The sequence below is a fragment of the Sipha flava genome, unplaced genomic scaffold, assembly GCF_003268045.1.
Source record: "Sipha flava isolate LNK unplaced genomic scaffold, YSA_version1 179_pilon_pilon, whole genome shotgun sequence".
In the NCBI taxonomy this organism is placed as follows: domain Eukaryota; kingdom Metazoa; phylum Arthropoda; class Insecta; order Hemiptera; family Aphididae; genus Sipha; species Sipha flava.
In genome coordinates this window covers 875,973-889,379 of record NW_020272149.1, presented here as the reverse complement: position 1 = coordinate 889,379, position 13,407 = coordinate 875,973, and the positions used below count along the sequence as shown (strand labels likewise).

The 13,407-nt window shown below is 29.8% G+C and overlaps 1 protein-coding gene and 1 pseudogene across 1 annotated transcript; one reads left to right on the top strand and one right to left on the bottom strand.

The window, feature by feature from the left end:
* Positions 1 to 1,670: 1,670 nt before the first annotated feature.
* On the bottom strand, positions 1,671 to 7,673 carry LOC112680694 (annotated as a pseudogene).
* A 1,685-nt stretch (positions 7,674 to 9,358) lies between these two features.
* On the top strand, positions 9,359 to 10,021 carry LOC112680693 (piggyBac transposable element-derived protein 4-like). Its single transcript, XM_025550877.1, has one exon. It carries the CDS (start codon positions 9,359 to 9,361, stop codon positions 10,019 to 10,021), a length of 663 nt encoding a protein of 220 aa, XP_025406662.1.
* Positions 10,022 to 13,407: the final 3,386 nt, after the last annotated feature.

The window sequence follows — 13,407 nt, the reverse complement described above, 5'->3', positions numbered from 1 at the left end:
AGGCTTGCGGCCGCCGGGGTGCTTGAAGCCGTTGTATTTTTATTTGGCCTGAGTACAATTTTAGAAGTTCGGCACCACTGGTTACACGTATTAAAAAAAAAAATAGAGTACTCCTTAAAATTAAGCCATTGGTAACACAACGCGTCACAACTGGTCAGGGTATAACAACGAGAAGCATCAGGATTTACCAAAACTTAAACGAGAAATAGTGTATTTAATCCAAGCTACAAATAACATATATTATTATATATTCTTGTATGCACTATACAAAAATTGTTTGACTAAAAAACATTTTTAAATGAAAATTTAAGTGAGAATAAATGTAAACTGTTCTTTAGGTAGTTGTTAACAGAGCCAGTGCAAGGAGCATGCAGGAAGTACGGCAGCACGGAGCCTAGCGACCGCTAAGGGTCTCGCGCTATTTTTCATTGGATAAGTGTCATACTATAATACTGACGCGGTATGTTAATAATTATTTTCGTTTTATTCACACCAATACGACAGCGTTACTTAATTTTTCTCGATCGAGTCGCCATACGTGTATACATACATTTGTCGGGTCTGAGTTATGCACAAATCCTACCACTGCTACTACAGCAGTTACGATGCGCACTTTTAAACCGAAAATAATGTTATACAAGTGATGATTATTAAAATAGTACAGTCGCAACTTTGTAGCCGTCCAACTTTTGGGAAGGGGCCTCGCTTTTATGAATTTCACAGGGACGCAAATCGTAGCGTCGGCGCTGGTCGTTAGTATGCATTACTTCATGCAGTACTATTGATAAAAGCTCAGAAAAATAATAACTGATAAAATTAATCTAACATTGTAGTTATATATACAACTTAAAAGTGACCATTAATATCAAAAATAAAATACATATATGTAAAAAAATAACATATTTATGTATATAACTAATATAAGTATGAAAAAGTGTAGGTAGTGAGTATAATATACACTGTATATATTATATACTAGTGGCTCTTAACTAATATTAGCTCCGGACCCCTAGTTAAGATTTAAATTAGTCCTAGGCCCCTTTTTTGTAAATGTTTATGAAGAAAAAAATTATTTTTACAATTTATTTTGATCTTATACACCTTTTTTTTTAATAAAATGAACATGCATTTTTACAAAAAATGTATTTTATATAAAATCAATATTTTAAACTATAGCAAAAATGATAGCATGAAACACAATATTTCTTTCAATTATTTGTTATTATAACTGATTTAAAATAATTTTAATCAAAAATAGATAAATAAATTAGGTAGGTATTTATTTTTGAATAATAAAATAATAAAAATAAAAAATTAATTTATTACTATTAAATAATATTAAATAATAATTTATTACATATCACTGCTACGGACGTACTATTACGTCGCACGCAAACATACCGTTCCCGGTATCACGTCAATTGTTTGCCGAAAATAGTTCGCGCGACAATTACTCGCGCGTCTAATGTTCGCCTGGAAATTGTTGGAATACGAAAACCGTTCGTGCAAAAATTGTTCGTATGTTCACATAACATTAAATAAAAATAAATAAATAATTGTAATAATAATAATAATAATAATAATAATATACTAATAATACATAAAAAATAATTATAATGTTGAGTATTTTTCCACGTTTGTGGATGTCAATAATATTAAGTACATAGTTTTTATATTTGTAGTTGGAAATTGTATGCAACACCATGAAGGTAATCCATTGTTGCACGGTTATTATAATCTGTATATATTTTTTTTTAATTTTCACTTTTATTTTTATACATTTTTTTTGATGGTGGTTCTTGACCCGCGACATACTGCTGAATTTTTAAAGTATTAATACTTTCTACTTTTTTGAGTGCATGTATAAATCTCCAAATTGATGGATGTTTGGATGAATTAAGTGTAGACGAAAAACAATTGTGCCATCCTTCAACTGAATTATTAGTTCGTGGAATGTATGCCGCTACTGAATCATAACTAGGGTCCGGATATGTATGCACTTAAAAACCTTAAAATAGTATGCATTTATGCATCAAAAAACCTTTAAATATGCACTAGATATGCTCTTATTTTTTTTAAAAAATATGCAAAAATATGCTCTTACCCAAAATATATGCATTTATAATTTTTTTTTTAATTTTTTCTTTATATATTAATAAATAATAATTAATACAACATAATCAAACAAACTTAATTTTTTTATTACCGGCACTGCGACATCAACTTACAACATTAATTAAAGACAAAAAATGTTTAAAAATTACATTAAATTAATAAAGTGCACTTTAGTTAAAAATAATAATAAAAAAAATGTATTTAATTCTTTTATACCAATGAAGACAATTTATATATATAAAAAAAACATTTTAATTACCTAATAGATATAAATCGATATTTACTTTTTATAAAAAGAGTTAACAATAATATACTCTTCCATATGTTCAGGTGTCATATTTATTCTTCTATCACTTAATATATGTTTATATAGACTGAAGGATCTTTCCACATCTACTGACGTCAATGGTGCATATTTCATATTTGCCACAGAGCAAGGATTGAAATTTTCTGGAATCTGTATTTCATTGTTACCTGATATAATTAGTCCGATTTGTTCTAGTACTTGAAATCCTTTATTTTTTTGATATAACTGAGATATTTTATTTTTTATGATAGAAACTTTGTCACCTTGTATATTTGATAGTTCGGAAATTATGTTTTTCGTAATCTCTAACGATTGTAGTAATGTCAATTTAGTATCTTCTAAGTTTGTGATTGCCCGAATAAGTCCAGAAAAGTTAATTTTTATAAATGTTAAATCATTTTTCACTGTAGTCAAATTGAACATTTTTTTACAATTATCTACACTTGCTGAAGAATCATTATCTAGTTTTTCTATTACACTTTTAATACCTTCATAGTTATTTGCATTAAATATAACTGCCTCTATCCATGTCCCCTATCTTGTAATAACTGGTTCCGGGGGCAATGGTAAACCAGGTAGCATTTCTTTATATAGTTGAATACGAGAATGTGACTTTAAAAAAGATTTTTTTACATTGTTAATTAATTTATTTACATCGGGGAATAACTCTCTTACCTTTTCTGCTACTCTGTTTAACATATGTGCTACGCATGTTACATGGATGATATTTGGGTAAAACACTTTTAATGCATCTCCAGTTTTAACCATATATGGCGCTGCATCTGATAAAAACAATCTTAGGTTTTCGTCATTTCCCCCAGCGGGCCATAATATTTTTAAACTATCGTTAATAAAACGAGATACGGTAGAGTGGTTTGTTTTTGGCAGTTCTTTACATGCTAATAGATAGGGTTGACTTGGTGTATCACATTCTAAAACGCCAACTAATAAATTTGCTATATAACGGCCGTTTGTATCAGTTGTTTCGTCAACAGCAATCCAAATATCTGAATTTCCAATAATTTCTCGGATTGCATTTATAACATTATTGTAACATGGACCAAGATAATTTTTTCTAAGTGTACTTTCATCGGGAATATGCTTACCTGTGTACTTTTCCAAAAAATTCTTGAATTCGGGAATTTGAAGTTTATTCCATGGTATATTAGCAACTATCAAAGCTGAACAAAGATCCTCGTTAAAAATGTTACCAGATTTAGGTTTTGCGTCCAATACAAATAATTGTTTTTTGTTATCATTTGCTTTACGATTTAAAGCACTTTTATGCAAAGCAGTATCAACGTGTTGTTGTATTTGAAATTTTTTGGTGCAAACGATTTTTTTGTCACACAATTGACAAAACACTACAGAACCGTCCGTAGTAAAAATTGTGTGGTCTGTTTTATTATACAATGCAGAGTTTCCTAAACTTTTGTTTGGGCTGGCCCGGTAATTTATATTTTTCACCTTCGTGACCCACCAAAATATTTTACGTTTATAATTGTGTAATAAAAGGCAAAATAAAACACATTTGAATATCTACATAGAATCTTATAATAAAATTAAAGCGTTAATTTATATTTTGAAACTACAATGTAATAATTATAATATAGTTACTAATTGTATTAGTTGACTACTATCAGTGAGAAGTATGAAGCTGTTTATTTTTAACTAGGAACTCCAAGTTTACTGGAAAGGACGTTAATTTTATTCTTAAGTCCGGTTCAACTTCCAACCGATTCCTGTATTTATTCTTCAGGAACACGAGTGTTGAAAATCCTGCTTCACACTTATAGGTCGTGACAAAAGGCATTAGAAATTTTATCGCTTGTTCTGATACAACTGGGTACTCTTGACGACAAGATAACCAAAAATCTATTAATGACTGTTCCTTATAAATGTCTTTGAGTGTCGTGTCACACGAGAGTTCAATTAATGACTCAACATTTAAGTCCGAAAAAGTTGTTTCAATATTGATTGAAAATGGGTTTCTTATCCATTCTTTGTTACTGTTAATTGGAGGAAAATATTATTTTAGATTAGCTTCTAGTCCTTGCAAATGTTCCTGAATAACAGCTGATATATCGTGTGGCATTAAACTTATGTTATTCTCTTTTTGAAATGCTGTCAGCATTGTAAAAGCCTCGTAATTTCCCGTTTTTATGCGACGTGACCACAAATTAAGTTTTTTTGTTGCAGCTTCCACCTTCTCTTGTACTTTAAATATTGTCACATTTTCACCTTGAAGTGCCAAATTTAAATTATTCAAAAAATCAAACACATCACAAATGTAGGCTACCTTAACTAACCAATTAGCATCATGAAATCTGTCTTTAAATTCAAATATTGCATCTTTAGATGTTGGAGGATTTTGTTATAAGAATACCGAAACTTCTTCCTTCAATTCGATTAGTCTTTTCAAGACATTCCCTCTCGATAGCCATCGTACCTCACAGTGTAAAAGAAGATGTTCATGATCACTCCCCATTTCTTTGCACAAAGCAGAAAATATTCTCGAGCTTAGTGGACGAGATTAAATAAAATTTATAAATTTTACACACTCTTGCATCGTTTCAGTTAAAGACAATGGCATTTTTTTGACCGCTAATGCCTCTCTGTGAATACTACAATGAACCCATACACATTCCGGCGCTACAGCTTTTACTCTTGGAAAAAGTCCAGTACGAATACCTGACATTGCACGTGCTCCATCGCTACTCAATCCCACACATTTTTTCCATTCAATGCCATTCTCAATAATATATCTATTGATTAAATTAAATAATTCTTCTGCTGTTGTTCTTGTTGGTAGCGATTTACAAAACAATAACTCTTCGTGAGAAGTATTTCCAAGATCATATCTTACAAAACACATTAGATTAGCATTATCCGACACGTCTGTACTTTCATCAACTTGTAAAGAAAAATATAAACACGATTTGAGGTGGCCTACTATTGTCTCTTCGATGTTATTTGCCATATCCACGATTCTACGCTTCACCGTGTTATTCGACAACGCCAACAAATTTACTTGTTTTTCCTGTTTTTTTTCGCATATTCGAGGTGAAATTATTTTCATTACCGGAAGTATTAATTTTTCACCGACTGTGTGTGGATAACCCGTTTCAGCAATTAATTTTGATATTTTATAAGAAGCCAATACAAGGTTTTCAGTTTGAGGACTAAGTGAAAACATTGAAGTCATATTTTTTTTGGCACTTTTTAATTGTCTTCTCCTGTTAATGAAAAAATCTATAGGCTTTTCTTTGTATTCAGGATGCTTCAATTCTAAATGCCTGTTCAACTTTGAAGGCTTCATGGACTCGTTTGAAAGTTCTGCATTACATATTACACATAATGGTTTGTTATCATCGCCCTCGATGAAGCCAAATTTAATGTAATTTTCAAAATACTGTCGAGTCCATGCCCCCTTTTTTTTTCGTAAGAGAATTACTTTGCGCATCGGACGACCATTTATTAGACCCAATATTAGAACTTGTACTTACATCACTCGACTCTTGGTTGGTGTTTCTTATGGAACCGGTACTTGGTTTTATTAACCACTTATCCATTATAAATAAACGTGAGAAAATAAGACGCGTATACGTATTACAATTTTAATAACTCGTCGTAGACGTGCGTCATTAGACATCAAGGTTCAAACTGAAATAAATATTTAGCCACCACTATAATAAGCCTATATCGGTAATTCATTTGTAGATAACGGATAACGGATTAGTGCCGTAACAACCAACGACGCTTGTCATTCATTTGTTACTATTATAATGTATTTATAGATACGGCGAATGTCATACTATTCGGGTTTTTCATGAAGCCTAGTTGATAATCTCAATAATTATTATTTATGTTGTAAATAATAGTTATTCGTATTAATGAATTTATTTTTACTTAAAAGTTTAAATTATCAAACGAAAATGATAAATATCAAATTTAATATGAGAATTTCATTAAATTTTGCGACCCGGTATTACATTTTTTATGGCCCGGTAGTGGGTCGCGACCCGGTATTTGGGAAACGCTGATACAATGCAATCCATTGTTTTATTAAAATTTGAATATTACTACGACTTTTCGGCATTTTAAAATTTACGAGTGTAAAAAAAATTATTAAAGAAATTTGTTTGTATACGGAATGCGGATTACGAAATTATATTTATAGGCGATTACCGACTGGCGACTACAGCACGACGCGCGACGATTAAATACCAACTAAATGTAAAACAAAAGAGCCACGATGCAGCGTGTTTATCCAATATAATACTTAAAATCACGATAATAATAATAATAATCATGCTAAAAATATAATTGTATGAAGGAAATTTATATATAACTGGTCTTCATTGTTGTCGATCGATGTGTTTCGATAAGCAAGATATGGTTTTAATACAAATTAAATAATTCCCCACAATACTTCATAAACTCATAAATCTAGTTTCTATAGTGAAATATAAATAAAATAACTATTATGTACCAAAATATGCTTTATTATGCCTAATTCTTCAAATATGCTCTCAACCTTAAAATATGCATTTATATGCAAAATAAACTTTTTTCTATAGATTCTCTGCTACACAAATCGTTCACATTTCTTACTCCCGTTGAACTGTATACACTCATTACAAATATGTAAATGCATAAAAATCCGGACTCTAATCATAACAATTCCATACACTAATGGGGATGATCGGATCTCTTCTTTGGCCTCTACGATGCAAACAGCCAATCCAGGTGCCCTCAAAGTAGTCTATAATTGGCATTAAAAGTTCTTCATTTTCAGAAAAGTATTCAGAGTCTAAAAGTTTTTCATAATATTTTATAACTTTGTTTTATGGCACAAAAGCAAGAGCAGGTAACATTCGAATATGTAAGGCAAATTCAGAATCTTGTATGTAATTTTTTTGTAATCCTGCTTCTTGTAAGTGGTGCCAAATACATTGTGATAGGTGAAAAAAACATCCATTAATGGAGGTATTTGGAAATTCAGATTTAACAGCATTCATCGCTGCTTTTAGAAATCCATCATAATAGACTTGGGATTTAAATTTTGGTTTAATGATTTCAGAGCCTTAAACATTTGTATATATGTATCTTCTTTTTTTTCGGGTAGAAGAGCGTAAGCAGAAGGGATAACATTTGAATAATGTACAGCGTGAATGGTATATAACTGTTTAAACGAAATAGGTGAACAAGTAAAAGTGCCACCGCAAAACCAATTAAGGCAATTATTCATTAACTCCAAACTATTTTTCGTTGAAAACAATAATATTCTTTTTGTATCCGATTTTTTATCAAAAAGAAGAAAATCGTCGTCATTTGTCGTCTTTGTAAATTCTTCAGGAATATCAAAACTAAAGTTTAAAGGGTTTACAGGAGCATTTAGTTTAGTTCAACGAGCACGTTGTATTGTTCTTTTCATACTAGCTAAGCTGGGTAATTGACTTGCAACCGATAAGGGAACCTAAGAAAAATATAAACATTAACGTATTGCTTTAAATTTTAAGTAAATGATAAGTTTTTATTGTAAACCAAACTTATGGAAAATGTTTAATAGTTCTAACATGACATGTATATTATTCCTATAAACATTCAGCCTAAAATTCAAATTCTTTACGCAAGTTTCGAGCACTATTTTATAATTGTAATTTAAAATTCAAAATATTTAGATAATTAAATTTACCTGACTTGCTAAATTTCCTATGACCCATGACTTGTAGCAGCGGATGTTTGTGCATCTTGTTTCATGTTATACATTAATTCCTTTGTCTCCACTTGAGCATTATCTGGTACATGATTATGTTCATAACTTTTGACAACTTCGTCATTTTCCACATGAACACGACCACCACACTTATATTTTTTATACAATGAACATTTCCAAAAAGTTTTTTTTCCTTTTGTTTATCACGGTAGAACATGTAATTTTTATGTACGAGTATATCTGTTCCACCATCACTTTTTACGTATTTTAAAACCATAGTAATTAAATACTTATTGCGGTAAAATAAATGATGGTCAAAATTACTGGTTGTACTGTTGTTTGATTTTTGTGACAGGTATGTGTTAGTATTAGTATTGTTATTAGTATATAACTACTATTCCAGAACATATTGGGGATTTATGTGCCCATTATATAATGTTCGATAACGAGATACGTTATCGATATGGTTTTAAAACTTCACACATTTCACACTAAATCAAATAGTATGTTATTTATACTGCCGTATAGATCACAAAATATATTACGTGATAATCAAGTCTTATTATTTTTATTTTTTTTTTTTTTACGAACTATTCATGCACGAACAATTTTCGTATTCGAACAATTTCCAGGCGAACATTAGACGCGCGATCTATTTTCGGCGAACAATTGACGCATATCCACCGTTCCCTGCTACGGACGTACTATTACGTTCCTTTATCTATAAAACGAAATACGCAGGTTATCACATTAGTGATTACACCGAAAAATGCAGAAAAATTAAACGAATTTAACGATATAAAAAAAACATTTCTATGTACATTGTGGTAGCAATGAAAATCAATTTAACTTATTATTTATTTCAGTGGTTACTAAAATGAAGCTGTTGTGTTCTGTGCGCGTTATCTGTAACCGGTTTACTGCTATATTAATTATAATTATTATAAATGTATACCTAACTAATAAAAAACGATTTGTGATGTAGAAACTGATTTCATTCTAAATATTCTAATATATACTGGAAGCACAACAGAATATAAAAAAACAGACTCAAGCCTCGGTATATCCGGAGCTGTGGTAAATACATTGATGAAGCCATACTTGAAAAAAGGTCACAAGCTATTCATTGATAATTGGTATACTTCACCTTCGTTAGCCATGTTTCTTTACAAAAAAAAGCAAATGTCACTGGAACTGTTAGGAAAAATCGTAAAAGAATGCCTAAACTAACATCGAAACTTGAAGTTGGTCAAACAGAAAGTCAACACACAACAACTATGCTAGCTACAAGGTGGAAAGTTAGAAGAGATGTTTACATGTTGACAACACAATTTGAAAATAAAATGATTGCTATTGGTAAAAAAGATCATCATGGAAACCAAGTAAATAAACCTCTATCTGTGTTGAAATATAATGAAAATATGGGTGCTATAAACAAAACAGATATGTTGTTGAGCTCAATTGAATGTGTGAGAAAAACCATAAAATGGTATAAGAAACTGTTTTTCCACCTGGTAGATCTATCCTTACTAAATGCATATAGTTCATACAAGACTATTACTGGAAAACATTTACCATTGGCAAGCTATCAGTTTCAACTAATCCGAGAAATGCTAATAAAATATTCAAAGAAAAGTGCTTTGAACAAAACAAGTCGTCCGCACAGCAGTGATACTGTGATACCTATGCGATTGACAGATAAACATTTTCCATCCACTGTACCACCAACATCTAAGAAGACAAATCTTCAAAGACGGTGTTATGTATGCCAAAAATTTAAAAATAAAAGAAAAGACACAACATTCATGTGTAAAGAATGCGATGTTGGGTTATGTCCAGCTTCATGCTTTGAAATATATCATACTAATAATAAGATTTGAATTTTCTACTATATAATTTGTTTTAAATAACATTATTTTGTTACAATTATACTGAATTGACTGATGACTATGTAATTATTAATAAACAGTTAAAAATATAATTTGTAGGTACGTTACCTTTTAATTATTTCAAAATCATAGTATGCGGTTCCTACGCTAGGTTTCCTAGTTTGGTTATCCCTGGTCATATAAATTTTAAACCATTAATTATAGAATAGATAGATAGTCAACGCAATGTTAATATTTGGCGACTACTCGTAAGATGCAACCGTTATGGAGCGCTGGCGTCGCTAGGATGCAAGGTGGTGGTACCTCTATCATAGATAGTCATGATGACGGGTAGGCAATCACGCGGGGTCGGCGAAAAATACCGTCGTTCTATTTATAGGATTATTTTCCATGTAAAATGAAAAATTGAAGTACCATTATATTTATTCCTATTATAATCGATAAAATTAGCGATTATTATTTTATTATCATTATTTCGTCAATATTTTACCGTTTACTCTGTGATCATACGAATTACGATTAGTCTTCACGTGAGTATTCTTCTTTGCAGTTGTCACTTGTCAATGAAAAAAGGTCTTGCTTGTTTTATATTCTAAGTATTTTGCCTTATTGTTATTTGTTACGTACTTTATATACTTGTGGGTAATTTTAAAAATGTCTGGTAACAAGTGCCAATTTTTAACTTGTGGAAAGTCGAAGAAAACATTTCCAAACTTGAGTTTTTTCCGTTTTCCCGATGATGAAAGAAGAGAAATTTGGATAATTAATTCGGGTAAATAAATGTTTTAAATTTATAAAAAGAGCTCAGGTGTTATTTTTTTGGATTATTAGATTTGTTACCAAGTTAGCTATAAACCCCTTTTATTAAGTGATACGTTTTTTTGTATAATATTTCGGATAGCAACTTATTTTGTTATTTGTATATTATTTATCAAACACATATAAACTGATTTTTTGTTTTGGAGTTTTGGTGTAGGTACCTATAATGAACAGATAAATCTATATAAAAAACTATATCACTAAGTTCATGTTAAGTACTAATTAATTAATTATAAAAAACAAATAATACCTATTTAAAATTTGTTTTAAATATTTTTATAAAAGTATTTTAATAATGCTTAAATACATAACAAAAAAAGTATTATTTATTACACTGGAGTAATAATAGTTGGATACTTTATTTTTTTTTTCTTGCTTAATTATCAAACTTTAAACTTATAATTTAAGTCAATATATATATATATATATTTTTTTTTTGACTTCAACATATTGTTCAATTTAACTAAATTAATCAATTATGAACATTAAAAAAAAAAAAAAAAAAACGCAAAAATAATTCAGCACAGATGAGTATTTTAGAAAAAAAACTTAGCAGTGAAAAGGTTAACCTAAGGTTTACTCATAAATAAACAATTAGTTTGTATTTATAAAATATATAAATAGTAAACCTCTATATAAAGTTTCGCATTTAGACACTGTGTGCTCTAGGGCAAAAACAAATTGGCTACCCTTACAAGGGTGTACACATAGGGAAATAGATCCCCATGAGATATTTAGAATTTATATATTAAAATTATATAGGGATTAAATATTACTTAGTATTATAATTTATTTATTAAAATGTTAATTTATTATTAATTAGAACAGTGATGGCCAAACTTTTTTTACCTCGGGCCATAAAAAACAACTTTTTTTTACCATGGGCCATAAAAAAATGCATTTTCAATTTTTTTTACGTAAATGCAAAATATTACAGTTATACAAATAAGTGCTGTAATATAGAAGACTTTCGCGGGCCAGATATTAAATGATGGCGGGCCGGAGTTGGCTCACGGGCCGTAGTTTGGCCACCACTGAATTAGAATATGGAAAGATACCGAATTGCTAATTATTTGTTTTATTGTAGGTATTCCTTTGACGAATTAAACATGGCTTCAGGGGAACTGTGGGTCAAGCCATTTCAAGAGGCCATTCATTAGGGATGAAACTGAATTAGAAATAAATACCTTGTAAAAAAAAAAAAACTCAATATGCTCATAAAAGTGTATATTTATATTACTTTTAGAATTAGTGATACCACCGATAATGACTTATTTACGATTAATAAATATAATTTAATTTTACCAGCTCAACAAACGTACGGAATAAAATATGATTTACTTAACTTTCTACTAAAACAATATAATTTAAAATATAAATTATGTATCGAAAAATTTTAAATTTTGAATATACATGACATTCATTTTTCAAGTAACTCCGATGGACCAACTGTCCAAGAGTCCAAATCAAGGTCTAAAAAGAAATAAAAATTTCCAAGAGGCCAATTTTGTCAACAAATATTAAATGTGGGTCAACTGACCCCCTGAACTCGCCCCCTATATCCGCCCCTACATGGCTTTTAATCAGGAGCGTATTTAGACTTACTTCTAGGAAGGAGGGGCGATTCAATTTTTTTTTTTTAATTCAGGCTCAAAATTTACAAGTAAAATTGTTGGTAATATTTAAATCAGACGAATCCTTAATATTTGTGGTTTTTTTTTTCTTTAATCTAATGTCGGATCCACATAGAATCGACTTTTGTGGATTTCTTTTTTAACACCTGTCTGTGTCTTTTGAAAGTTACGCTTGTATTTTATTTGATTTTTCACTAAGTATGGACCTGACAAAAAGCCCAATTCAGTATTCACAGCCACGCGTAATTTGATTTCGTTATAAAATGATCTACATTAAAAAAAATTTGAAATGTGTATCTCACATATAATCAAAAATGGATTCAAGGAGGGGCGATAAAAATTACTTTAAAAGTAAAAATAAACAATTGACTAAATAATAACTTTTTATTTGAGGAACTAATACCTCTCTTTCCTCCCAACTCATATTGTTGCCGCTAATGTAAATATAGTAAACTTATTTATGATTTTAATATTTTAAATACATTATAATTATGATTTATAATGTCCCACATTTAAAAAAGCTATCTGAAATGTATAGCGTAGACCTCAAATGCCTTGCTTATAAATATAAATAATATGTATATAAGTATATAATATATTATATTTATTTAATTATATTATACTTATTATTCACCATAGAAATTGTTTCATTTTGTTGTTGTTTTACATATTTTGGTAGTTCATTAATTATGTTATTATAATAAAAATATCGTAAGCCAATTTCAATTTTAAAAGTTTTAATAATTCATAATATATACAAATATATTTCAGTGAACAAATTTTTTACCACCTAAAAAATTTGGCGCCCGAGGTGGTTGTAACCACTGCTCCCTCTTAAATGCTGTCCCGTCTATATGTATATAGTTTATTTATTTTTGGTATATAAACATAAACTTAGATTACTGATATAATTATATTTATATC

Coding starts and splice junctions, on each gene's coding strand:
- LOC112680693 (XM_025550877.1), top strand. CDS start 9,359: ATGCCTAAACTAACATCGAAACTTGAAGTTGGTCAAACAGAAAGTCAA.